The sequence below is a fragment of the Accipiter gentilis genome, chromosome 7, assembly GCF_929443795.1.
Source record: "Accipiter gentilis chromosome 7, bAccGen1.1, whole genome shotgun sequence".
In the NCBI taxonomy this organism is placed as follows: domain Eukaryota; kingdom Metazoa; phylum Chordata; class Aves; order Accipitriformes; family Accipitridae; genus Astur; species Astur gentilis.
The window spans coordinates 10,770,604-10,798,603 of record NC_064886.1 but is presented as its reverse complement, the minus strand read 5'-3'; the positions used below and the strand labels follow the sequence as shown (position 1 = coordinate 10,798,603).

At 52.0% G+C, this 28,000-nt stretch overlaps 1 protein-coding gene across 5 annotated transcripts; it reads right to left on the bottom strand.

The window, feature by feature from the left end:
- Nucleotides 1–27,644, bottom strand: PI4KB (phosphatidylinositol 4-kinase beta). Of its 5 annotated transcripts, none has more exons than XM_049806098.1 (13): nucleotides 27,537–27,644; nucleotides 27,067–27,182; nucleotides 19,816–20,785; nucleotides 9,050–9,094; nucleotides 4,412–4,639; nucleotides 3,753–3,980; nucleotides 3,444–3,553; nucleotides 2,948–3,052; nucleotides 2,121–2,244; nucleotides 1,768–2,033; nucleotides 1,485–1,617; nucleotides 1,055–1,175; nucleotides 1–317 (listed from the first exon to the last, which is right to left on the bottom strand). In XM_049806098.1, exons 3-13 carry the CDS (start codon nucleotides 20,755–20,757, stop codon nucleotides 136–138), a joined length of 2,484 nt encoding a protein of 827 aa, XP_049662055.1. In that variant the 5' UTR covers nucleotides 20,758–20,785; nucleotides 27,067–27,182; nucleotides 27,537–27,644; the 3' UTR covers nucleotides 1–135. The 5 variants fall into 5 exon arrangements, with proteins under 5 accessions (XP_049662055.1, XP_049662054.1, XP_049662058.1 ...); XM_049806097.1 differs by having other exon boundaries at nucleotides 27,067–27,185; nucleotides 27,537–27,633; XM_049806101.1 differs by lacking the exon at nucleotides 9,050–9,094 and having other exon boundaries at nucleotides 27,067–27,185; nucleotides 27,537–27,632.
- Nucleotides 27,645–28,000: the final 356 nt, after the last annotated feature.

Genomic DNA, 28,000 nt, shown 5'->3' with positions numbered 1-28,000 from the left:
AAAGCAGCCCCAGGAAGATGCTGAGACTCGGCCTCTTTTTTTTTTACCGTCGAGGACCAAGACCTCTTCGTGGGGGCAAAACTCGGGCGTGGCAGCGGGCACAGAGCTGGTCTGGGAGAGGGAGGCCCGCGGCCATCACATGATGCCATTGGTGAGGTACTGGAAGCCATCGTAGAGCTTGGTGGTGATGGAACGCATGCTGCCGTCCACCATCTGCTCGATGAGCAGCTGCAGCTGCTCTTCCGTCATGTTCATGTGAAACCGCTCCTTCAGGTTGCGGATGGTGCTCGAGCCGTGGAAACAGGGGAGCTGCGACCCTGCAGGGAGGGAGGAACAGGGTTTGGCGCGGGCAGGGGGGGATGGGACTGGGGTGAGCACAGCCCCCAAGGGCTGGATGGCTTCCATCCAGCGTGGCTGTCGCTGGCTCTGAGGCTGGTTTGTGGCACAGGGATTTCCCGGTAGCTGCCAGGTGGTGTCAGGGTTACTCACAACCCGCTGCCATGGAGCACGCTGCCGCAGCTGTGCCAGGAGCATTTATGGCCCGTTCCCACACCAAGGGAATAGCAACCCCCTTCCCTTGGGTGTGTTTTAGGCTTCTCTGGGGCACAATGGTGCTTGGCCATCGCCACAGGCACCTTTCCGCTCCCTTCCTGCTCCACAGCGCAGCTCAGGAACCCCCCGCACACTGTGAGATCCACGAGGTAAAGGAGGGCTGGGGGGGGGACACCCTCCCTCCCCCGCAGGAAACACTCACCCTGCTCAGACCAACCCGCTCTGATCCATGCAGCGCTCACACCTCGGGCACAGCTGGGTGAATGCAGGAATCCAGTGTGCCTCAACCCACTTCCCTGAGCCAGGAGCTCCCCCTGCAGACCCCAGACCCTAGCAGGGCTGCCCAAAACCTGACTTCTCCAGGTGCTCTCCAAACCCCACGAGCTTTCCTCCGTGTGTTGAGGGTCACTGAGCCATTTTTGCGCGATGCTCTATACAGTCTGGACCCACACGTGGCACCTCTGGGGAAGACCCAGCTCTGATCCCCTCTGGATCCCCTTACCTTGCTGCATGATCTCCACAATCTGCACAACTTTATCCATGTGCTTCCGGGCAGCTATGAGACCCTGCAGCATCAGCATCTTGTAGTAGTTGAACATGTCCCCGTCCAGCCCGCCCATCACCTGGAAGGGAGAGGCTGTATGGGTGGAGGCCAGTGGATGGAGAAGCTTTACAACAGTGTGCCTTGAGCAGAGGGACTGTCAACAGGAGGGGCACAATGGGATTTTTTAGGGAATTTCACTTCTCTGAGTGAACCCACACAGCAAACAGAGCGCCCCCAGCTTTCAGCTCATCAGCTGGGTCCCAAGAGCAGCTCGGCTGAGGCTGCAGAGCTGGCCGAGAACTGCCACGGTGTCAACCCAGCTGCCAAGGGTTCGACTGCCAGCCGACACTGGGATCACCCCTCACCATCATGTCCCCTGCTCACTTACATCCACAAATTCTGTGGTGAGTTTGAAGGCAGACGTCTCAAAGCCAAGATTCCTGGGGGAGCTGGAGAGGATAAACCCAAAATCGATGTGGATTATGTGTCCATCCGCATCCAGCAAGATGTTGCCATTGTGCCTGCGCGGAAGAGGGGAAACTTAAACTTTAAACATTAAACTTTGCAAGCACGTACATGGCAGCACTCTCTGCTCCCAGGATTTCCCTGCTGTACCCGGGGACAAAAAAACAAATCCTGGTAGAAGACACAGCTGTGACATGGGGACTCACCTGTCCTTGACTTGCAGTAGGTAGCACACCAGGCAGTAACCGGCACAGCTCTGCACAAAATTCCTCTGGGCTGTCAGGAAGGATTCGGTATTGTAATTGCCATGTTCCTGCAGGAAATAATCCAGCAGTGAAAGCAGGGATTGCTTCTTGATTTGGTGGATGGACACAGCATTCACAACTGGCTCAATCATGCCGCTGTCGGCAGAGATGACGAGGATTTTGTATGGCTTGATCCAGAGTGGGACACGCTCCTGTTCCCAGATGGACTGTGGGAGAGAGCGACAAAATCCTTCAGGATCCAGGGTGGCCCCACGCAGCCACGGGCCCTGTGGGCAGCCCCTCTCCCCTCTCACCTGCAGCTGCTTGAGGACCTGGAAGGCGAGCAGCTCCTGCCGGAGGTCATCCCCACACTTGACAATGACAGAGAGGAGGCGCCAGGAGGGCAGGTGGCCGTAGGGGGACCCTTCTCGGATCCTCCTGCAGGGAACAGGCAAGGATGGGAGTGTGAGGAAAGGGAGGGTGGGGAGCAAGTCAGCCCGGAGGTCTCCCATCAGGGGTTCGGGGGCAAGGAAAGCCTCTGGAGATGCAGCAGCTCTGCTCAATGGCGACTGCAGCAGAACGAGCTCCACGGCATAGGACTGCAAGAACTGCACATTGAGCCCTCACCAAACTATGGTGCAAATCTTACCTGAGCCACAAGCTGTCTCTGGGAACAGCAGAAAGGAATTAACTCTCCCTGAATCCCCCAGTCCCTCCATCAGAACTGTGTGGAAAACACTACCCCAAACCCATAGAGCCCAGAGGACTCTCCCTTTTGCTCAAGGAGAAATTTGGGGGTTGGACGTACAACTCTGATAGCAAGAACACGAATTAGTTTATTTTGGGACAGGCCAAACTCTTCTGACGTAAAGGATGCCTATAAATACCTGGTAAAGCCCCTCAAAGCCTAACCCAACAGCAGCAAATCTGCCCTGGATTTTCTCTCTCTGCCGGCACACCCACTGCTTGCTGCCCTCCACCTCCCTGTGTCCTGAGTCAACACACCCACCCTGGGGACTAGCAGGGCCTAAAGTCGAGGCCATGGCTGTTTACTGGGCAAACCAGAGAGCAATTTCCCTGGATTTCCAGGACGTACAAAGTCCCTGCAGCACTGAGACCAACCCACCACTTCCAGCCCTACCTGACTTTCTCCTGCCAGGGTTCCTTCAGGGCAACAGCAGACGGGTCCTCAGGGTCCCTCTTGAAGGAGGTGGGGGTGTGAGCCAGCTGCTCTGAGAGCCGCCGTCTGCAAGACAGAGCTTTTAAGCAGCGAAACCCATTGCTGAGGGAGAAAGTGGCATCACCACACACACCCAGAGCCTCTTTGATCCAAAGCACTTTACGAAGCTCCAAACCCCAAGCCAGGGCCACGTCCACCACTTCACCAGCAGGGAAGATGCCAGTGGCTGAGCAGAGGAGGCTGCACCAGCCCAGAGCATCTCTTACATGCCTCTATTTAGGGTTTTCATAAACTTCCACTGCCCAGAGTTTGCACAGCCCCTCCTTAACCCATGCAGATGTTTTTTCTCCAGGAATCCAGCAGAGAAATTTTGCATGCCCCTGCCTCTTTGCATCTGAACTCATAACCCACCCCAATAAAGCCACTGCCTGGGCTGTGCTTGCCACGCCAGCCTCACCTGATGTCTCCAGCAGCAATGAACACAGGCTCCCTGCTCTCCTGGCTGGTGATGCTGTCCACAGAGAACTGGGAGATGTTGTCACAGCTGTTGGTGTGAATCTCTGGCAGCTGGAAGGGGAAAGGTGCGAGAGGTGGGATATAGTGGCTACTGAAGTGCAATTCCCACTCATCTTTTATCCCAGGCAGGAGCTGGGTTGGCACTGGCTCCTCAAAGGGCCTTCCCATCCTGCAATGCTGCTGCACAGGTCCCGGCAGCATCTTGCAGCGCCAGCAAGGGATAAACCCTGCCTGCCAGCCCTGGCCTTACCTCCACCTGCAGCTCCACAATATCATCCACGGACCAAGCCTCATCATCATTGTCATAGTTGGGGACAGTGGTGAAGCTGCTGGTCCTCTGCTCGTGTGTGATCCCACACTCAGGGAGGTTCTCGGCCGAGCGGGTGCTCCGGATGCGGTTCTCGGGGATCCGAGCGGGCACATTCGCTGTGTCGAAATTGTCACATTCAAGTACTTCAACATAGATTAAATAGGGAGCCTGCAGGAAGCAAAACCAAGCATTAGCAGGGCAGTCACTGCAAGTGCCAGGCAGCTACAGGAGGCAGCACGATACTCTCCGCTCTTGCAGGGTGTATGCTTTTCCTTTTTGGCACATGGTTTTTGGGGCAAAGCCGTGCTTTTCACTAGATGTAGAACAGTGCCCAGGGCAGGGCTGGACCTCCAGAGACTGCTACAGCGCACATTTCAGAGGACAGTTACTCTCAGGGATATGTCTTCCCCTCCCAGCTGCCTGTACAGAGCTCTCTCCCCATTGCTCCCAGCCCTGGAAGCGGTAACACTACTCTTGGGACCCAGGAGATGTCCTAAGCACATGCTCAAAGCATTTCTTTCACTAGATGCCCAAACAGGGGCTGTGCACAGGACAAAAATCTGCTTTTCAAGGCAAAACTGTTCTCCGCTCACTCGTACCTTGTCCTTGGAGTTGAGGACGACTGCCTGGGTGTGGGGCACCCGTACCACGTGATGGTCAAAGCCAGCCGTTGGGAGCCAGGCGCGCGCCGGCAGCTTGTGGTTCAGCAGCGAAAGCTCCGAAATGAGCCGTTGGGTCTTCTGCTCTTTGGTTGGCAAAGTGGCCAGGCGCTTCCCAATGGCTATCAGGGATTTGATGAATTCTCTCTCAGGGGCGAGTCTGACAGGCTAAAAAAAGGTTTAGGGAAGGAGGGTGGGGGGGAAAGTGTTATAAAGGCAGCAGGTTGATAAGACACTGGCAGTTTTGCAATTGGGCTCTGCAGTCTAAAAGCACCGGGATAAACTCCAGACAGAGAAGGAGGCTCTTCCCGTCCCACCCTCTTCCCTGCTCTTAGATGATACTTCCATGACCGGAGAGCTGGGCTCATTATGTGGGAGCAGAGCAGGGCAGGATCAAAGCACTTTTTCCCCTGCTGCTGTCCTGTCCAGAAATCCTCCTCCCCAAAACTCCAGACCTCATGTCCCCCCAAAACCCCCCGGGCCCCCAGGGCCACAGTGGCCAGGACCCTGCAGCCAGCAGAGGGAGCGCAAATCAGCCTCATCCCAGGCTTGGCGTTGGGTGTTTTGTTGTATCCTCATCCCGAAGCCTCAATCCTGGCTCAATTCAACCATTTTGAAAAGATCAAACTGCGATTCAGGAAGGCCCTTACACCCAGGAGGCCCCCCACACCCCGCAGCATAAGTCAAGCTCTCTGCTCGACTTTTTCAAGCTTTTAAATCAGAACAACAAACGATTGCAGCTGATTTTGCCATTTAAGATGCAGAATTAAACTTGCGAAGTGTTTACTGTACAATCATGCTGGAAATGCACATGCAAGGAGCTACGGAGCGTGAGAAAAGGAAGCAAAGGAAAACATCAGAGAGCCAGGAATGGCTGCACGGCAAAATAAAGGGATGGTAAAAAGAGGATAAGGATCAGTCTGGTGGTTCCCTTTTGGGAAAGGGCAGGTGGGAAATCATTTGTATCTGTAGTCCACGTCAAAAATCCTTCCAAACTCAGGGGTAAGTGCTGTCCTCTCCTCCACTGTGCTCTGCTCTCCTGCCCACTTTGCTAGCGAGAGCAGCAGAGGCATCCTCAGGACAGGAGGAAGCATTTGCACAGCATCTAAGCCAGCGATATCACTTTCACCTACCAGGCAGAGGATAAATATTTAAAACCCTGCACCAGCTGATGCTCCGTCCCCCAGTGGGTTCGAAAGTGCCTGGTCCCAGCCGGACCCTGCTCTGCCTTGGCTCCTGCTACCCAGCCCACCCTGCGCCCCAATGCTTCCTTGACCTCCGGGACCGTTTCCCTCAATTGCATTTAACCCAATTTCTGCAAAGAGCAGAACAATATTCAACAGACACTCTGCTCCTTCCGACACCTCTTCCCATCCGCTCCCATCAAACCGTGATGGCTGCGATGTCCCTGCTCCTCTAAGGGCCTTCTGCTCTCTGGTTGATGCAGGTTTCCAGATTTGGCACTTAGTTGATAATGTCCCCAAAACAGCTCTGTGCCCCCTCACCCACTCCGAGGTCTCTGTGCATTACTTGTCTCAGCAGAATAATTTAATGACAGAGTCACTGGTGAGAATTTGGGATTGTGGCCAGGCAAGGAGGTGCCCACATGCAGGAGCAGATTGCAAGCAAAGTCCTCCTGATTCAGGCTTTTATCAATCGGCGTATCGCAAGCACAGGCATTTTTTAAACCCCTTCTTCTCCAGGGATCCCAAAGCATCCCCTGATGCATCTTCTCCCAGTTTCACAGTGAGCGGAGCAAAGCTGTCCCGACCCTGGGAGCACCCTGCCACCTCCGTGACCCATTCTGCACCTCTGATGTTCATGCTTCAGTTGAGAACCTTCAGGTCTCAGCTCCTCCAGCCTGAAACACATGGCTGGGAAATGTCTTCCCCATCCCCTTGCGCTCCAAAGGCATCCCACTGAGCTCTGCTCCGGTCTTTGGTGTTATCGGGGGACTTGGCATGGGAAGTTCCGCATCCTGTTATGGAGAAGCAGCTTTGGAAACAGCATCAGCTGAACCGGGGCCATCCCTGGCCCGAGCCATCACAGGAAACACTGTCTCCAGCCTGCCCAAAGAGCCCGTCATGCTGAAGCGGGGCTGCGGAGAGCTGCTTTTGCCCCGGCTCACTAATATCAGGGTCCTGAAGCCAAGCAAAGAGAGAGGACGGGAGATGCTCTTCCCTCATCTGACCACCCCAAGGATCCTTCCGTTGCTCTGAGCCAACATAAGTATTTACTTTCTATCATCTACTGTCTACCACAGCAAAACATTTCACTGGCAGGGCTTTGAAAAAAAAAAAAATTCCTGCTCTTAAATTAGGCAGGGCTTTGTGTTTATGTTTTACTAAGACACGCTCCAGGAGCATCTTTCTACCCACGTGGTTTAAAACACTTCCCAGGACTGGGCAGGGACAATGATACAGATGTATTTGTGGCTAAAGGACCGGCAGAGGAGGGAGACCCAGCTTCGGCCGACAGCTTCAGAGTGGTGCTGGAGGTGTCATGACATGGCAAATGGGCAAGGCTGGTCCAGCTCCGCACAGCCATCACATCTGGGCAGTTTTGTCTGGGTGAGGTTTAAGCATCTCAAAAAACAGGGGTGTTAATCTGGGACACTTTCCAGCCTCAGCTGCCAAAGTGCTTTCTGCTGTTCTACCTACCTTTACCCTGACATCCCACCTCCCCCCTGCTCAAACCACCACAATTTGTCATTTCAGAGCTTTATAGAGCAAAGTTGTGGCAACCCCCCATTTCTGCTGTCCATGGTCATTCGCTCCACAGGAGTGAAACCCACCTGATCTACTCAGAGTTGGAAACTACTCAGCAGTGCAGAGCAGGGCTGCTACCCAGTCCCTTTAGCTTAGCTGCCTGCCAGGAGGATTTCAGCATCAGCGCTGATAACCAATATCTGGCATGATTTATAAATGACTCGACCATTCAGCTCAGTGCAGGTGCCTGCAGCAGGTTTCTAAATTTGCCATAAATGCTTGCAAAGAGCCTCAGCTGCTGCAATAACCATCTGCTGTGGATAAACCACCTGGGTGTGCAAAGCCTGGAAGAAAAGGTCTCCTGCTACATGGGAGAGGAATAGGCACTCGCTACCACCCGGCCCCAGGCGATGGCAAGATGGGTAACATGGTCAAGGCGGATGAGGTGATGGCAACAACCATTGCCGCAGCCCGAGGACTGCAAAGATGCTTCTGCGACGTCTTGGGACTGAGGAGCCTCAAGAGCTCTACCGGTGCCAAGCCTCAACAACAGAGGAAGAGATGTCACTGTCTTTGCTGGGAAGAGCAGGAGAGGGGAAAAAAATAAAGCAACTTAAGTCAGGTTGGGTGGCAAACTGGGACTCAGAGCCTGGTGTCCTACCTCCCACCCAACCACCAGCACCCACAGCTGCCCGAGCATCCTACTGCCCCTTGCACCTCTTAAAAAGAGTGGAGTTGGAGGAGTTCTATAAAAAATGAAAGGAGAAGTCTCCATTGGGTTGGGCTTAGGGGTAAAAGCCTTGTGCCTGGCATCTGTCCATGACTGCAGCATCAATGCTCCTGCCTGCCTTCCTGCCCCCACCATGCCACGTGTAGAAGGTGTGAAAACTCTCCCTCTGAAGGGACAGAGGGACAAGAGCTGGGTATGTGTCAAATAACTCTTTATAAAGGCTAAAGAGGCTGGAATTCACCATACAAACCCTGTCCTGGAGGATGGGGGCTACGCCAGGCACCGCTGCCAGGGTTAAGTGGTTTTGATCATGGACTACATATTCAACATGTGGAAGCCCACTGGGAATCCCAGATGGAGAACACACACCCACCGGCAGGAAAACAACACAGATGAGGAAGATGCTATTGATTAAAAAAAAAATAATGAAAAAGGCTCATTTTGAAAGAAAAATGCTCTATTAGGGAAATGCTGGGTTTTGATTGAAAGACCAAAGTTTAACACACAGAAGGGGAAAAATAATGATTCGTGGAAAAAGCAAATTAAATCCCATCTGGCAGAGAACTTTTAAGTAAAATTCAAGGAAACAGCATTTCCTCTTTCATCTGCGGACGCCGCCACACAAAGGTCAGCGACTGCTCAGACCAAAATTGGCAGCATCAGCCAAGTCCCTCCCCTGCCTCCATTTGTTGGTGGTATGAGGGTTTTTCTCTCCCTCGCTGCCTTTTTTTGGGGGGGCGGGGGGCAGGGAATGAGCACCCAGGGTACCCCCCAGCCCCTTGGGGTTTTCTGCTTTATTTTAGCCAAACTGGTGCAAGCAAATTTGCCCAAAGCTCCCTTTCCACAGGCGTTTCGCTGAACAAGCAGGAAACGTTCAGACGAAGCTGGCACCGCCACAACCCCAGCTGCTGCGGCACGAGAAACGGCCAGCACGGTGCCAACGGTGGTGGGGAGAGATGCTGGCTTTGCCCTCGCTGGGGGCTCAAGCGGTGCAGACACTGGGGGCGGACAGCTGGGGACCAGAGCTGCTTGCGGTGCATCGCCGGGTGCCAGAGTTTAGTATTTTCATGGCAGAGAGGAAATGCTGCTGTCGCGGGGAAGGCAGGCAGCCCAGGCGCAGGAACGAAACGGGCCACTTACGGGAGAGAATGACTTATCAAGACTTTCCGTACTCGAGGAGAGCTCCTGGGAAACGGAGGAAAGGGGGTTTGTTGGCAGTTTGGGGTGGTGGTGTTTGTTTAAAAGGAGAGAGAGGAAGGAGGGAAAAGGGGAGAAAAAGCAATAGTTTAGCTCCAGGTTCATAACGATCACTTTTCATTTAATTATTATTTTCTTTCCCCCACCCCATCATAATTTTGCTGCCTTTTACTCTTGGATAGGAAGCAGCACCTAAACTGGCACGTGATGCTTCCAGAGTAACGCAACAACAATTTCACGGGTCTAAACCAGAGCCTCCTCTGATTGAGGCTGCTTATGGTGGTACCAAACAGGGAGCAGGGCTCACAGCTCATCGGCAGATCCTACCACTAAATGCCCATAAAATCCCCACAGATTTTCCCCATTTACATCCTTTAAAATATTCTTCTACCCCAGAAGCATAACTAAGGTTTCAGCTCTGACTTTCTTGGCTCAAATCAGCTGCAGAGGCAGGAGCTGCTAGGGCAGGCAGGGATGCTCGTGCTGATATCTGCCCTGAGACCAGCCTCTCTCCATCAACAAAACACTTTATTTTTCTCTCCTGGACTCTAGTTTAGCCTCTAATTTCAGCAGATAAAATTAACCCCATGGAAACTGTCCTAAAAATCAAAAACCCCAACAATTAAACTATTTTCAAGTTGACAAGACCATTTTCATCAGCAGAGGGCTTATTTTATGAAGTGGTTTCCCTGTGCAGCCAAGCAAACCTTACGTACTACGAGCACGAGCCATCAACCACATTTTTCTGCAGCCACCAAAATCTACCCTGTGCATCCAACCTAACAGTGATTTCCATCTCTATCCCAGATGTCCCATGATTTCAGCAGTGCCATGCTTAGAGCCCATAAATCCTTTATTTTCATGCCAAAAAGAGATAAAATGGAGCTTCACGCCCTTAAGAGCAGTGTGTAATTGGTTTTAAAATTCACTTCCCCAAAAGAAACAAACAGGTTTGGGTTTAGTATGTTAATTACAGGGATACGCTAATTCCACCAGGCTTAGTCTCACCATAAGAAATAACAGCATTTACATTAATCTCTTCTGCGTGACCACATAAAAACCCTAACAGTGCTGAGACCCCGCAAGGCTCACCAAGAAAAAAAATATCTGGAGCCCAGAGGCTGCTCTGGGCTCATGTTGCTGCCTTCCTTCACAAGCACCAGACTCATTCCTGTATCTTAAATCAAGATAACAACACATTTATCAGATGCACTTTGCCCAGTTCAACTCCCATTAAAATAAACGCGATTTCAGAAACTCATCTTCTCATAGCATTCATGCATTTTCTGCTGTAAAGCAGATCTCATGGATGATCTGGTCTGCTCCTCCTTCATCTCTGGCAGCCATGACCCTGGCACCTGCCAAGCTGAGCCAGAGCTAGACCCTGTCCCCAGTACATTTTCAAGCAGAACCTATTCCACTAAAGCCATGCCAGTCTGCAATAATTGAGGGTAGTTTTCAAATTCCTCTCGGATTTAGGACCCAAGCTCCCAATTTTCATTTGAAAGTCTTAAATCAAGGTCACACACAACTTGTCCAGCACAGAGGCGTGCCCTCTCCTTTGCCGTGCACAGCCTCTGCTCCCCAACTGCTTCACGAGTGGCACCTGTGATGACATTAGGTCTTCAATCTGGCTGGAAACTTTTAAAATTGCTTTTTTCAAACTTTATCAAAAAATGCCGGCTCTGAAAATTGCAACTGTTGACTACAGGAGGTGGAGACAACCCCCCATGCAAGCATCACGCAGCTCAGCAAAACCTGCTGTTAAACCAAAGCCCTTCGGTGAATTTGAGGTGTCAGCACATTAACACATCTAAATGACGGGTCTACCTTCAAACAAGGCAGGAATTATCTACTTGCAAAGTGTACTGAAAAATACCTGCAACACTGGAACAGAAACAGCCGTGCTCAGGACAGCACCTGCAACAGCCTCCCCATGGAGATGGGAATGCCAGTGTGAACCATCACGGAGGAAGAAAGATGGAGCTCCCACTGCCGTGTCTGAGCTCTCCAGGCAAACCCACAGCTCGGCCCGTTAAAGCTTTGCTCTTCCTGAAGACAACCTACAGCGTTGGCAGTTTCTAAGCTGAGCCAGGCAGCTTCCAGCTTGCATGAGCCCAAAACCACCAAAGGTGCCTGTATCAATATGGACTCTGATCTCCAGAGGTTACTCGCACCAGGATTTTGCCGATTTCTCCCAGCTGCGGTGTGACGCACAGCTGCCAAAACCAGGGGTGTGTTGCACAGTACTGGGAAGCCGGCACGCTGCCGCCCTGTCGGCCTCATGTTGATGCAACAGGGGTTTGCACCATCATGCAGAAAAATGAGTCAGAAACAGCCCCAGGGGGGCAAGGCGAGTTCCTCCAAGGTTCAGCTCCGGGTCTGTCATTAAGCCGCTCCCCAGATGGAGCACAGCCGAGACCTCGGCTTTTTAACCTCCTCTCTGGGAAGGCTCCAGTATCTGCTGTGGCTCAAATCACCTGCTCACCATGCGAGGCGTGAGCAACAAAACCTGCTTGCGGCACGAGGCCTGGATCCAGAGAACAGGAATAACAAACTTGGAGGGGGAATTAAGTGCATCTTATTTTTTCGCTTAGCATCTAACCCTCTGACATAATCTCAGCAGCTTCTGACATGTTCGGAGCCTGTTCTTCCCCACCTGCCTGCGCTTCCAGCAATGCCATTTCATGGGCAGCTTCGCTCCCCAACTCTGAAGAACGACAAGCTGCAGGGGCAGGAAAAGCTGGGGCAGAACCTGGCCTAAACCCGCTTGCTTCACCCAAAGGATAAGGCTGCAGAAGGACCCGCTGCAGCCCCCCAAGGGCTCAGTCATTCCCTATTCCCCCATGTTCATCACAGTACAGCTCTGGTCCGGATGCAGCAGGGTAGCCAGACCCACTGGCCACCCAAGGAAAGACATTTTTGGGGATTCTATTCGATTTCTGATGATTTCCCCAGTGAGGTCGGGTACTTTTACGGCAGGCAGCCAGCAAACTGAAATAAAAAAGTGCAATAGGGAACACAGCTCATTGTGTGAGCAGACCCAGCGAAGTTTGGGTTCCTCCAGATGCATCCTACATCCCTCAAAATTTCCTCCCCCTCCAACAGCTCCAGCCACCCAAAGCTTCCTGCCACACCTTGACACCTCACACATCCCCTCACTGGTGACCTGGGCGGGCTGCTTCGGCACAGGGCACGCTGGTCAGCCTCGGCAAGGGGCACAAACCTCCACAGAGCAGCCGATTCCACAGAACATAAAGAAACTCGGCATATTTCTGGCTTCTCCTCTCTGCGGCATTTGGTCAATGCTTCAAAAAGTTGCTGCTGGAGGAGACAAGGATCACACGAGACTCATTTCCCTGGGAAACCAGGCTGGAAGGAGCAGGAAAATGAACCACATTCAAAGGGTGCCAGCAGCACGACTCCTCTCCCTTGCAAACTTGACATATGGATGAGCCATTTGCCAAGTGCGGGCAAGCTTCCAGATCTGTCACTCGGGAAACAAAAAGCCTTGAATGTTTAATACCCTGGTCTCAGCTGAAATGTAGGTGCAAAGTGGTGTTTACGGTCAGTCATGGCCATCACCCGCTCTCTCCCCATTGCCTATCTCTCCGCCCTGTGCTCAGGACAAGGCTTATCCGCAGCCACCATCTCTGCAGGGTTTGCTTTGAGGTTTTAAGGCTAAAATTCTTGGTCTCTCTTAAGATGTAGGAACATTCAGCACAAGTTTTTACCCAGTAAACACATACTGTCATACCGATAAAAATAACTTCAACTCTCTTTGTAAAGAGCTCGACAGTGAGCTCAGCACGCCTTAGCCCCAACATTGCTTTTGCCTCCACAAATCCTTTGCAGAAGGACCTTCCTACCTGTTATAAAACTAAAACAGGTATTATGGGTGGCAGTGTTTTATATCGTAAAAAATAATTTAAAATCAAGATAGCTTTTGAAAGGCAAACGCCTCACCAACACTGCTTGTATTATGGGGAAATGTAGAAGTTTTAGCTAAAAGACAAACCAGGATGCCTAGAGGAGTCAGACTTTGCAGCTTGAGTGACTGCTATCACTGTGGTCAAGTGGAAACCTAACAGGCAAAGGGATGCCCTACCAAATCCAAAGGGAGGATGCAGAAGAGATACAAAACCTGCCAACTTGGACCCATCCATGGGACCGTGGCAAACCTGGCAGCGCCGCCCTCACAGCAATTTGCCATGACAGCATTGAAAGCAATCCTCTGGTAGCCATGCTGCTGTTATCACAGCAGAGAAACAAGCTCTACCAGAAAAAGCACCTTTGCCAGCATCGCTGAAGGTGCAATTCCAAAGGTAAAAGGCCAACGCTCCTCCACTCCCCGACTGGCAAAGCCAGGGCAGAGACGTGAGCTAAAAAGTGAAAGACTGGGGTCAGACACGTTTGGCGACCTTCAATAAAACGCAGCTTTCAAATCCAGAAGTTGCCTTCCAGCGCACACGCTCCAATAAGCGAATCTGTGCAGAAACGCAGACATAAACAGATTTGCATATAAACCCTCGCTGCTGTTTCTCAAGAGAACACTGATGCTGCTGTTAAAAAAAATAAAAACCCCACACTGTGGGCAGCGCTCGCGTCACGTGAAAGCTTTGCTCTTCCTCCACCACCCACCCACACGCAATGGCTCCAAGTTAACAGCGAGGCGCTGGCATTTAAGAAGCTGCCATTTCCAGTGCTCCCTTACCGGCAGCCAGCCTAGATTCTTAACTGATTATTCAATTAGCAGCTTTCTAATTAAAATTTTTTTACTTGACTAGTGGAACCAGTTCAGCCAAACATTTCTGTTCGCACTGAGACACAAGTCTGCCCAGCTCTTTCCACCATCAACCTGGCTCTAAGCAGGAGCTCAGTTCAGGCTCACAGCTAAAGCAAGCTGTTCCCATTTAAAAATAGCTGATTTCAATCCAGTTGGTCAAAGAAAATAATTAAAAAGCTGGTTTTCCCCTCCTGCTCTGCATATTTGGAACCTTGATCTTAGCTCATGAAGGGATCCGAGACATGAACTCGTCTCTAGGCAGACAGTGTGATTTATTCTTCCCACCTCCAAGGCTTCGGGAGTTAAAACACTGGTGGGAGGCAGAGTGGGGCACGGGGAGCATCCTCCCTGTTTCATCCAGGTACAAGGTCTCAGCTATAAAGTTTGACGCTGTGCCCTAATATTAAAATTTCTTAAACTCCAGGACCCACCGTCACGGTCCCAGATTTCTCAGCACCATCAGTGCTGCACCCTGCCATGCTGGCAGGGACACCGGGGTCAAATTGTGGAGCATGGCTTGCAGGGGAGATAAAGGGCTGAATGTTGGTAAGTGGTGCAAACCCCAGGCCGCCAGACGGGAAAACTGGGGAGTGAAATAGCTCACTACCAGCCTCAGCTTTAACTCAAGTTGTGGGGTTTCATATTTGAAAAGTATTTTCCAAAAGCAACAGCCCTATGAGAAACGCAAAAAGGTGCAGCAGAGCAGCAGTGCATCCCGGGCACATTCATCCCTGAAAATGCCAACTCAGCCAAGCCCCGGCTCAGCTCAAGGGCGCAGACCCCGGGGGGGTCCTTGTCCACCCCTAGAGAGGTGGGGGAGATGAGAGCAGAGAACCAGGGAGCTGTTAAGGTGCTGCCATCACTGGTCAGCGCCTGCTGAGGAGGAACCAAGGCAAAGGCATTTGCATGCTGCAAAGGCAGCACAACCTGTTTGTGCAACAAATCCTCCAGGGCGGATGCTGGAGAGGACTCATTGCACCTTTACAGCAAATTCTGTTGGGTTTACGGAGGAGGCATCGTTAAAAACCAACCACCCCAAAGCCAGCAACACTTGAGTTTTGTAGAGCTAGGTAAAATGAAGGTGATCAGACAGCAAGGTGACTTTCTCTGCTCCAAGTTCAGCTCTCCCTCACCCCAACAGGTACCTCTAGGTCAGCTTGAGATGTTTCTGGTAGCTTGGCCCAGACGTGAACGGTTTTACTGAAGGTTAAGCAGCCGCTCTGCCCTGAGTGAGGTTTTGTTTCCAGGTTGCTGCCTGCAGCCCTGCCAAAGCCCTGGGCAGCCAAACATGATGTCCCACCCACGGCAAGCTTCCGCCCCAGTGAGGTTTCACCAGCCACACAGCCCAACTCCACCACATTTCTGCCCAGCAAGACCAACTTAACAGCACTATTGCGCAACCAAAGGCCACAGACAGCAAGGGTCCTGTCTTAGAGGTTTAACATTTAAACAGGCAAGAAAGAAGTAAAGCATCCTCACTGCACAGTGCTGGGACGCCAATCTGCCCCCACGTCTGCAACATGGGGATCCCAGCCACGGTCTATCCATCTTCTGGCATCCCAGTGGACTGTGCAGCCAAAGACACCCAACCACAACATCTCAGACCATCTCCTACAATGAAACACTTATCAGTGCTCCCCTGGTTTCCAGCATGAGCATCAGGTTACAGCAAGTTCCTCCCTGCCAGGTCTCAAGCTGCTCAGGTGGAAAATTCAATGCTGAGCAGCCCCAGCCAGCACTTTTAATCTACCCTTTGTCTGTAAATGGATCAGAGAACAGGACACACCTGGATTCTGGCAAAATACAACCACCACCCTGGATACCAGGGCTGGAAGAACAGCTGAGTCCATCCACCTCAAGCTGGAGGGACACAAGACGACATGAGCGGCTTTTCCTTTGCATGCCTTTGTATTAATTGAAAAGTAACAAATGCAAAATAAATTTATACCATTAGAACCCTATCATGGAATTATGTTATGGACGCATAACCTGGGGGGTGGGGGGTGGGGGGATTAAAAACCCACAGCGCAAACGGCACTTGAAATAAAACCTCTCCTGCCCGTTATTACGGTGGTTATGCAGCATGAAGTGACAACTGGAACACAGAGATCTCAGCAGGAAGAATTATTCTCTAGAAACAAAGCGCCAAAGCTGCAGGCAGCTGCGGGGGAAGGGAAGGGACAGATTCATCCCAGGGGTGACTACTGACTTTGCTAAGAGCTGTGTGTCCCCCCCTGCTCCCGCTCTAAAACCAATGCAGACTTTTTTTTCTTAAGTAGCATTAATACCTGCTTTGGGTCTGACTCAGCTAATCTGGGAACAGCAGGTATCGGAGCCCCTTGCAAGGACCAGCAGCAAAGGACAGAGACACCTTTAAGAGCCTAGAAACAGGGAGGACCTGGCACCGTGCTTCAAGGAAGATGTGGAGCAACAGGCAAAGGTCCAGAGGAGAAATAACACCACAGAGGTCTGTAATAGGCGACCTACGGGAAACACAGAAGAGGCCAAAAGCCAAAATTGTTCAGTGGAGAGAAGATTGATGGGACATGGGAAATTAACCCCAAAGTTGTTCAGTGGAGAAAAGACTGATGGGAAAATAATGCAGCCAGACACAGAGGGATGCTGCAGAGAAGGGAATGTGGTGCCATCACCTCCTCGGTAGAGCTAAAAAGTGGCTTCGGCCTCCAGTAACAAAGGGGAGACAAAGCCTGGATGTGAGAAACTGTAACCAGGAAAGAGCCTGGATGTAAGCCCTACAGCAGGCTGCAGAGCCTTCGGCACGGGCAGAGTTTGCAGGACACTTCCACCAGAGTCTTTCAAGGGATGGGTGGGACATACCTGCCTTCTCTGTACCACTCCTTTCCCTGCACCACTCATCTCCAGCCCTGTCCTCTACAGCTTGTATTTCAGGTCTATGCCCACCTGCAAAGGCACCAGCCCAACACTTCGGCTTTTCCTCCCTACAACTCTTCCAGACTGAGTTTATTCCATTTCTCCTGCTCTTCAACAGCCTCCAGCCATAGATCAGAAACAGCCAACTTCTCCGCAAAACCTCTTCTCCATCCTCCACTCCTCCAGGACCGACCCCTGGGCCCAGCTGATTTGACTCCATCTGCACCAGACAACGAATTGTCCATGTTCATTCCCCAGCTCCACGTTTGCAGTGCACAGAAATGCTGCATTAGCAATACAGGACTGCTGAAGAAGTGTCATGATTTACCCTTGGCTGGGTTATATCTGGCTTTTTTTTTTTTTTAAGAGATTGGAAGGAAAGACACACAGCTGAACCCTGGATGAGTTTGCAGGCTGAGGCCAACATGAGACCAGACACTGCAGGCAGCGCTTGATAAGGAGATTCAGGCATTGCAGCCTTCCTTAATCTAGACAAATGACTTCTTGCTTTTACATTTGAGTTCTGCAACTTTTTGCAAAGAGAGAAACAGAAGTTTCTCAGGAGGTGCAGCAGAAGCTGCAGAAGCAGGTTCCCAACCCACACTTGATGGCACAGACACCGGTGGCAGAGACACAACAGTATAAAGGGAATAAAGTAACTCCCAGATGAGCACACATGAGGTTTTATTGCTGTAAAATCTCTGTTTTGAGAAAGTCTGGGGAACAAGGTAAGGGCTGATGCCAGCACAACACAATTCAGACATCTGCAGGTTTCCTGGACCAAGCAACTTGTAGATTAAAGTATCTTAAAGCAGATTAAAGTAGTGAATTCCAGAATTTGCTGGAATTTACACCAGACCTTCCCGGCCCCACCACCACCTGGCCAGCTCCAAGGAAGCTGCTTTTTGCAGGGGATTGCTGGTTTCAAACAGGAGGCAAAAACATTCAGCACTTAAAATAATACAAGTCCAGGAAGCTGGTGGGGGATATTTGGAGACCAGGAAAGTTCTTACAGCACCTCAAGTATCCCTATTGCTGTGCACCATTTAAACAGCTTGCCCAGCCTCTGGATCAAAATACATTTCAAACATTGCCAAGAGAAACTCTTTGCAGCGCTGCTTTCATCCATCATTTATGTAAAGCTTCAGTTTCCATTATTCAAGCAGCTGCAGCCAGCATGACCAGAGAGACCTCGGCGCATCCTGCTCTCCATCAGTTGGTTGTTTTCCACCAAGCAGCCAATGGGCAGAGATATGAAAGATTTCATTTACCCATCAGCAAATGCTGCGACCCCAGCTCGCAACTGGGTTTTCACCCAAGAACTGCAGGGAGCAGTACAGGGTGGTTTGTACTTGAAACCCACCTGGATGACTGCTGCTTCATGCCTCCAAAACCTCTTTCAAATCCCTATCCAAAGAAGCCTTCCCCAAGTCCGGCAGACAGGCAGGAGACCATGCAGCCCCTTCCAACGATTTACAACCCAGTGCGGAACTGAGGGAAAGGGGGAATCTCAGGCAAGGCAGGAAAGCCAAGAAATACTCCACCGTTACGAAAATGGTCATGAGATCTCGAATGTCTAGACAGAGCTGCAGGGAAGTCTGCTTTCAAGGTCTCATCCACATGAGACACAGGGATGACCCAGAAAAGGAGCTGTGTGGAGTCTGGCTGATCTGCCCGGGTGCCGGGTGAATGGCTGCTGAAGCCCCGCTGGGACCGAGCCTTTGATACTGTGGTTTTACGAGCCATTTCTGAGCCTGCTGAGCCATCCCTGCTGGAGAGGTGAACCACCTCCCCGGGGGAGCATTTCAACTTCTTGAGTTCTGGAAGAGGCATTGCTTTTCTCGGATTTGGTTAGCACTGCTCATAAAATTTGCATTTAGCACCAGCTCACCTCTTCCATCCTCTCCCGCTTGGCATCACCATCTCAGGCTGATGCTTATGCTAAAACCCATCGGCTCTTCAAAAAAAAGCAGCAAAATAAAAAATTTCCATTTCCAGCTCTTTTCCCTCCAGCCTTGCATGCCCACTACCAAGGATGCTACTCATCCTTTTGCTCCATAAGTCTCTGTCAGCAGATGTGCGAAATGAATAATTTGCATTTTCTTTGGGAGAAATCCCACTCAAGCAAAAACGATCACTCTCCAGTGACCGTGCACTGATACAGCAGCTCAGCACCAAAGCCAATGCAACTTTGTGCCGATAACTTTTCAACACTTAAACATAAATGCCGCAAAGCCTCCAGGAGCTATTTGGGTTTGGAAGACACAGAACGCACATATGCCTCAGTTCACCTATTTATTTGCTGTTTGCTTTGGTATTAAACTGCATTAGTGCCCAACCCTGGAAACTGGAAGCATCCCCTCCGCGCAACCCACCCCCTCCAGCAGGGAAAACCTGGCTTTCCACTGTCTTGGAGCTGCAAAAAGAGGACAGAAATTCAAAGCAGAGCTCGGCACAGGGCAGCACCTGCAGACAAATCCCACAGCTGCAGCTCACAGCCCTACAGCCTTAAGTGTGTGTGCATGAGAGGCTCATTTTGGCCAGGGCCCTAGGATGGTGGAGCTGATGGGTTTATCTGCTCTCCTTCTGCTCCCAGCTCTCAGCTGCCTGCGAAGAAACCTCACTGTTGCTAAATCTGAACAAGTCGGGACAAGGAGAAAACGAGATTTCCAACAGCAATCAGATGGCTGCGGATTGCAAAACATAGACACCATCCGGGTTGCCCAAATCGTGTGGGAATTCAGCCATGTAGGAAGCGACTCAGTCCTCCTGACCCAGCTTTCTAATGCCCTCTCTTCCCCTCACACCAAGAAAACTCCTCCTCTGGAGCCCCAGCACTCTCAAGCGTAACCCACCAGTGCGTGTCAGTTTGCTTAGAGACACAGGAATCAAAACTTCAATCATTTGCAGCAACTAGGACAAAAACATTCTGCGGTAAAGGAGGAGCTATGAGATGAGAACCAACTGCATGAGCACAGCCCTGGGGGCATCCCTTCCCAGGCAGGCGAGCCTTGGAGAGCCCCAACATTACCTCTTCCTCGCTCTCGACTTTGGGATTGCTGGCTGTGCGCTTCAGATTGCTGCTCAGGCTGATGGTAACGGTGGCGTCCGACTTGGACCTCTGGTGAGTTCTTTTGGAAGGAGACAGCCCCATATCGGGGGCTGGGCTCAGCGATGGCAGCTCCCTCTTCTTGTAAGCTGGCTTCAACTCGTCTGAAAGGATGAGTTTCCGCAGCTTGGTCCCACGGGAGTGTCGCTGAGTGGAGATGTGCATGTCCGAGGAGTAGGCGCCCAGCAGCAGGGCACACTGCAGGGAGAAATTGATGCTCTGCCGGCAGCGGTGCACGATGTATGGCTTGATCGCATCTCCCACATCCTCGTCCATGTGAATGTACATATTCAGCAGCTGCGGCAGGTAGAAGTCCACTTCTTCGTTCCTAAAGCAGAACAACCTATTCCCAATGTAAGCCTGCACACCAGGTTCCTTTGAATTGTACAAGTATGAAATGGCCATGGAGATATCAAAGAGTTTGGATTCAAAGAGCCGAAGGAGCCAGGACTGCTTAGCAGAGTTATTCTTCTGCCGTTTCCGGGCAGTTTTCACTGTGTTGGCCATGGTCTCGTCCTCCTCCTGGATCTTGGAGGCTGTGCTGGGCGGATCATCCAAGCACTTGATTTCACAGCCCTCCCTGATGTCTCCATTGGCCAAATCCACCACGGTCCGTGGGGTGCGCTCTGCCTCGCTGCCATCGGCTGGTTTTGTTAAGCTGTCGGAGGAGATGCCGTGCATCAACTTGACCTTCTCCAGGACCTCTTCGCAGGCTTTCTTTGCCACCTCGGGGTCGATGACCGCCAGCTCCCCAACACCTTCTGTGATGACACTGAGAGACGTCCCGCCATTTCCTTGGGGCGCTGAGCTGGGTGCCTGGTCCAAGCCTGTCCCTCGGGCTGGGTCTACAACAGAGTCTCCCATAGCAGTGGCAGGTCTGCACACTTCAAAGCTGAAAGAAAACAAGACAAAAAGAGTCATGGACACAATCTGTGGAGGAGACCTGCTTCCAGCCTGAAGGTGGGAAAACAGGAATCCATGCCAGGATACACCTCAAAGGAAACGAGAGCGGAGATGAGGTTTGGTGCAAACCTTTTCAAAAAGCTTTTGTCTAGAGAGGGAAGGTACTCCAAGCCAATGCACACAACACAAGCTGGCCCAGTGCAACGCCAAGCTAGTCATGTTGGGTTTTAAAGGTCTTCTCGGTGCCCCTTCCACTCAGACTTGAAAGAGAGCTGTAAGCATCTATCAGCCATTACACAAAATCTCCCTGTTACTATGATGATAAAAAAATTGAGCAAGCCAAAAAGAGAAAGGGCGGGGGGGCGGGCAGAAATCAGGTTGCTTTATGCTCACCACCCCAAAGGCATTCTGCAACGCTTGGGATTAGAGGGCCACAGGCTGGGTGGACCCAGTGGCTCTGCTTCTTGCTAACAAAGATGAAGTTTATCCCCCGTGCTCAGCTTTTGCTCCTTTAACCTCCTTTCGGGATGGAGGGTGAGGGTGGTACATGGCACTTTGATGGTGAAATCCCCCGCTGGTGCCGGGCGATGGGTGAGCAGAGAGCTGGAGCAAGAATCAAGTTTGTTGCAACAAGGTCCCTGTTTTCAAAGTCCAGATGCCACTGCCCAGATTACATATCCTCACCAATGATTAGCATTTAATTATGTTTTAAAAAGAAGATAAATGAGGGATTGAACACACTTCCTGGTTTCCCATCTCGATAAAAAGAGCAGTGGTGCATCTCTGTGGAAAACCAGAAAGAATAAAGAAGGCCAGTGCCAAGTGAAATTGTCCTCTAAAAATAAAATAAGGCACTCTATTCAATCTAACATCATTACTGCGGCTCTGACTGCTTCCCTTTATTGCTCATACGCTACAACAAGACAGCTCGTGATCAGCAGAAGGGCACAATGCCTTTTACAAATGTTAAGCACTGCAAGCAGATTGCCAATTCCCTCCTGCCTTTCACGTCCAGCACGGTGGAAAAAATTACTGTCTTTGGAAAAGAAGTTCACTGAACCATTTTCTGCCTGTCTCTTCCCCCAACGACCCCCAGCCCCTGTTTTGCCTGCAGAAGCTGCGCCAGCAGGTTCTTGCAATGAGATATTTCCCTGTTAATTTAATGACCTTGTTTTATCTGTTTATTTTTACAAGTCATTACAGCTCCTGATGTGGGAGAAAGGGGCAAGGAAACCCACAGCATTTCTTTCTAAATATTCCAAGCGAGTAAAAATGAGGTCAGTGTGTCCAGATGCAAGCACCACTTCCCAGAGACCGGTTTCTTCCTCTTGTTTTCAAAGCACTTAAGCTCTAACTATGAGGTGAAAAAAGGCTGACCAAAGTTCAGCAGTCTGAACTGATATGAATAGCATCTTTCACCCCGTCTGCATGGCAGTGACACACAACGTTTTCCTCTGTGCTTGCCATTCCCTTTGGTACAAATCCCGCATGCTTCAAATATTTGTGGTCATTAGATCCTAAAGACCCTGGGAGCTGAAGGAAGTTGTTTTTCCTTCTTAGTGAGCCCAGCCTTGCCCCACAAAAGCCCAGACGATCTAATATTTAACTTAACACCACGCCAACAAAAACGAGATCCTTCGGTGTAACTCGGCAAGGCGGGATTTGGAGAAGCACGGAGTGGAGCTGGGTCCAAGGAAGAGTCGCACAGAGCTTTGCTTGTGCCAGCACTTCTGGTGTCCTTCAAACATTTGCATCAAGACAACTGGGATTACAAACTAATGAAAACGAAAAAAATTCACCGGTGGCATCTGCCAGAGTCCCAAACATGGCTGCGTGGCCACACGCCAAGTGCAGAAGTACCTGTGATCCCAGGCAGCTCGGTCACCCATAGGGGGCCTTCCGAGCCCCGACTGTTTATCCGATGCAGGGAAATGCTTTTGACATCCTCCTTGCTGGGCTGTAGAGGGAGAAAAAGTGCGTAGGATCCCGTTAAACCTCCCTCCCCATAAACACAGGTAATGCAGGTGAAGCCTGGTGCAGTGTGACGGCACACGCTACAATTCTGGACGTTATACCTCCTCTGTGTCCATGGGAGAGGCTAGATCCAACCTGACCTACTCACGCAAGGTATCCTGATGACTCCGAGGCACCCGCGTTACAGTCACCGCAAGCAGAGTCGCTCCCACCACCAGCACAAACTCCCCGATCCTTTTGCTACCTTCATGCAGCCAGCCAGGCCTGGAGGGGCCCCATGCACCGGAGAGGAGACATCCGGCCAGAGCTCGCAACTGCTGAGTGGGTTAAACTTGGATTAAGGAACTGCGCAAGATAAATCCACCCACGGGCCTGCAGGGTTACCTCTGCACCGCAGGCACGGCTTTGAAATCCGTGCATTGCTTTTTTTTTTTTTTAAATCAGTGCATTGCTTTTTTTTGTTTTTATTATTATTATTTTGCTCTTCAGCTCCCCCCCCGACACTTACACAGCCGCCTTCTTCGGTGACATCCCAGCAATGGGGCTGTTTGGAGCCTGCCAAGGACACGTCTCCACTCCTAGCGCTCCCTAAAATCCCAGCAAGGGAATTCACTCCCTGCCTCCTGCACCTCTCTGCATTTTTCCGTGATTCACATCACTATTTGTTAAACATACCACAACGTACTATTTACCTCTTGAGGCTCAGTATAACTCCCCTATTCCAAATGGCTGGTCTCAACAGGGATAAAAACCCCATCAGCTGCACACAATGAAGCAATCCAGTCTGGAAAACAGGCTGAGCTGAATTCATGTGGTTCATCCTCCACCCACAGCCATAACGGGCCAAGTTTCTCTCTGGTGGAATGGCCCTGAAGTCGGTGATTAAATACAAAATAAAGGGAAGCCCCTACTAGCACAGAAACTACCGCTGAAGCAGCTGCATGTCAGTGCCGTGATTCAAGAGCATGGTTCCTTCAGGAAGGGACAAAAGCAAAGGGAGATCTACAGGAACAGAGCTGTGGCTTTACAGGAAAAAAAAAAAAGTCTCACTCCTGCCTGACTTGAATAAGAAATATTAGCCCTGGCAAAAACCCAGGAGGACGGGATGAAGCCTCACCAAGACATCTGGTCTCTATTATGCTGCATTACTTTTTGTTTTGCTCAGCACTGAGGGCCTTTGACATCTTGCTGTGCCTTCAGGAAGGCCACAGGAGTTGGAATGGGCACAGAAAACATCACAGCAGTGCTGGAGGCCAGAGAAGGATGCACTGTCAGTGCCCCTCATTACACTACGGGGCGAGCCCCTGCTCCTCAGAGTGCCCCTCTGGACCTGCTGCAAGCAGAACAACTCAATGTAACTCATTAGGTGATAGCTTAGCGGTTGGGGAAACTGAGGCACAAAAGGACTGTGACTGACTCTGCTCATGTGGGGGAGATGGGCAGCATGCTGTGAACACCACTGGAGAGAGGAGAAATAATTCTTCCTGGGGGACGCTTCACCCGCTTTCAAGACCAAAAGGCCTTTCAGGAGAGACTCAGCACCAACACAGACGGGCTCCCACCTGTTTTTCACACTTGGTTGAAGCAGATTCAACCTCTGCACAGCACACAGGTCTCACTCCGCTTCAAAAAAAAATAAAATAAAAAAATGCCACGTTCCAGACATCGCCTGAGGACAAACTCTGCTTGTAAACTTCCCCTGCTGCACATGGGCACTGCTTGGGGACTTTCCTCCCATGGAACAGCACCGCTTCCATCTTGAAGGATGCACATCATGGAACACATAGCAGAGGGAAAGCAAAAAAAGGTGAATTTTCAAGGAAATGGGCAACAGGAGGCCCTGAGCCAGAGACTGAGCAATTGCTGCCACCACAGACAGACAGCAGCGGCCCCTCCATCCAATGCAACCGCCCCGCATCAGGCCTCGGGATGGAGCAGCCTTTGAGAGCCTCTACTTGGGAAACAGAACAAGCACAGGACAAGTGCAGCTCCTCTCACCTGAATTGGTGCCTCAAACCAGTATGTCAAAGCCCTGACACACCTGACCAGCAGTTTTCTTAACAAAACAGCAGTTATGAGCAATGCTCTGCTGGAAGAAACAGCATCAGCTAAAGCAGCCGCCATGGGTGGCCTGAGCTCTCTCACACCTTAGCTCCATGACACACAGCTCCTAAAACCCATCATGGTCCCCAGCCCAGCGGCGGGGCTCACCGGCTCAGTGGCAGCACAGCACTGCTTGGCTGCTCTAGTAGGATGGGATGCAGGAGCGCTCTGCCCCCCTTCAGCCTCACCAAGATGCTTTTGCTGGAAGCACTCTGCATCCCGGTGCCGAGCTGTATTTGGCCAAGCCTGCGTCCCCGAAACAGCAATAACCCTGGGGCTCGCACAGGCCAAACAATGACTTGCCCCTAAATTTGGAATAAAATAAAAGCCACGCTGCAAGAAATGCAGCAGGAAAATGACAAACTACACAACACATTAAATAATGGCTCTCAACGCTCCTCGGCCTCTTGGCTCCTTAAGGGAGACACCACTAACTCCCTGCTCCGAATGTCCATCCACATCAAACCATAATCTGTCTCTGTGGCATCCTTCCTCCCCCACTGTAGGGCAATGGTCCTGGCGCTGCAGAGGGGATAGAGGCGCAGGGAAGAGGGAAAGCCGCAGCCTGCCAGCCCCAGAACCGCACCACCAGCACTTCCTTCATTCCTTCCTCCTCCACAAATGATACAGCCCCACAGGAAGGAGTTAGTTTATGACCAAATCACTGGATTTAACTTCCCCATTTAAAAAAAAAATAAAATTGTGGGAGCGCTAAAATCTCTCTCACCTCTGAGAGATGCTGAGAAGTGGCCCAACCCTTTGGAAAAGGCTTCTTTTGCTGCAACAAGCATCGATTCAGTGAGGAAGCCCTTCACAAACCCACTCCATGCATACCACAGTGGTGGCTCATCCAACATGTTACTCACACAAACACATCCAACCTTTTGTCCTCTTCCCTCACACCTCTCTGCCCCTGACAAGTGTTAATTATGATCCCTGAGAAAGGGAGGACAAACCCTTCCATCCCAGCAACCTGTTTCCAAGCACACCAAACCCTTAAGCAAGCCATGCTGGCACAGCCACCATGGGAAGTTTCCTCCTCCCAGTGATCACAAGGTACTTTGTGCCTGAACGTTCCCACACTCGTTTAGATATGTAAATTCACTATTTCAAGCTGCTGTTGTTACCCACAGTCATGTCTGAGTCTTTCTCTAAAGCATGACTTGAAATAAGCTGTCTAGATGCGACAGAAAACAGGAGAAAAGCAGGAGCCCACATCCCCGGCTCGGATTCCAAGAGCAACTCTTCTGCTGCCGATCCAAACACGGACCCTGAACTGCATGATGACAAATTGCCTGTGATTTAAGGAGCACACAGCCACGGCACAGACTGAAATCCCATTCAGATTTGCAAGCAAGAAGTCAGAGACTATTATCTCTGTCGAGCAGAGACCGCAGGCTGAGCCCCAGTCCTGGGGCTGACTGCAGGAGCAGATTCCTCGGCATTCACACAAGTTGAGGGCTGCCTCCAACACGGCTGCCAGTTCACACAGAGGGTGATGAAGTCCTGAAGGGGAGTTAAAAAACCTCAGAGGCGCTGAAAAGCCTCTGCTCTTCCAGCCAGCACTGTGAGCAGGACGGCAGCAGTGCTGGGTGAAAGAGCTGGAAACCAGCGTTTCCACCCAAATCTGCACCCAGTTACTTCCCCACAATGCTTCTCAAAGTTTCACCCCGGGTTAAAGAGAAGTAGGGGATAGAAAAGTGATTAAATATTATTATTTATCATACCTAAAAATACTGTCAACTTGAAGCAGAAGTTTCACTGGGGAAAAGCATCAAGGGATTACTAACCCACGGCAAACACACATATCTTGACAAACCACTGCTCAGCAGCCCACCAACTGAGCGTGTTACATAACCTCTCCGGTCTTTAAGTAGATATTTTAGGCAATTACAAAGCGCGAGGGGCACCAGATGGCTTGGGGGAGGGTGGCAAAGCCTAGTCAGAAATGACAGTAACGGCATGGAGAAAATCAGCTGAAAAAGTCTCTGAATGGGTTCTTGCGACACTTATCCAGCCGTCTGGCCTAGGCCACGAGCCCGGCTGCATCCCTAAGGGGAGGCTGTGATTTCGGGCCAGCGCCTAAGCCAGAGAGGTTGGTGTCGTTCCCACCGGCACAGCGGGATTTAGGGAACATGGCTGGCAAAGATTATTGCCTGCGTCCCCTGGAAGGAGAAGGAGAAGCAGCGGTACCTGGTACAATCCCATCCCGCACGGCCCTGTCTCCGGTCTGGGATGCCAACAGATGGGGCAGCGCGGGCAGCTCATCCTGGGCAGCGGCTCTGCGGGGCTCCAGGGACAATCAGCTGCTGCTGAGGGAGGGAGTAAAGGAAGAAAAAAAAAGAAGAAAAGATGATTTTCCTGCTCGACGAGGCGCTGCCCTCCGGGCCTACAAAGCCCCGGCCCGGGGGGGTGGCGGAGCCCCGGCCAGCCCCGCTCTACCCCCGCGGCCCGGCCGAGGAGCAGGAGGCGGCTCGCCGGCGAGGGGCGAAGACCGGGCCCGCCGACTGGCCTCCCCGAGCGGCCGCCATCCCTCCCTGCCTCGCCGGGGTGACGGTTCCGCCGCGCCCCGTGGCCGGGGGACCGCAGAAGGCCGCGGAAGGCCGCGGGGGGAGCCCGGTACCTCCCGGCGCGGGGTCTCCCGGTACCGGGGCGGCGCTCACCTGCGCGGGGCCGGGGCCGGGACCGGAGGCGGAGCAGCGGAACGGAGCGGGCCGGGCCGGCGGAGCGGCAGGGGCAGAGACAGGCCCCGGCGGCCCGGGCTGGCCGCGGCGCCGCCTGACGGGGCTGAGGGGGCGGGCCGCCCGCGAGCGCCCCCTGCCGGCCCGGCGGCACCCGCGCGGCGGAGGGGGCGTGGCCGAGGGCCGTGGCCCGAGCGGAGGGGCGGGGCGTGCCGCCGGAGGGGAGGTTGGCGAAAACTGCCTTTTTTTCCCGCTGAAAATCGCCTCCGCCGTCACCGTCGCACCCGCGCGAGGCGCAGGACGGGAGCGCAGGACCCCGCACCGAGCCCGGCGACCCCCCACGCACGGGAAACTGAGGCACGGCTCCACGGGCATCTGGCCCCGTCCCCCCCCCCCCCCCCCCCCCCCGCCGCGGCTGGGCCGACCCTCTGGTGGGGGGGGTCCCC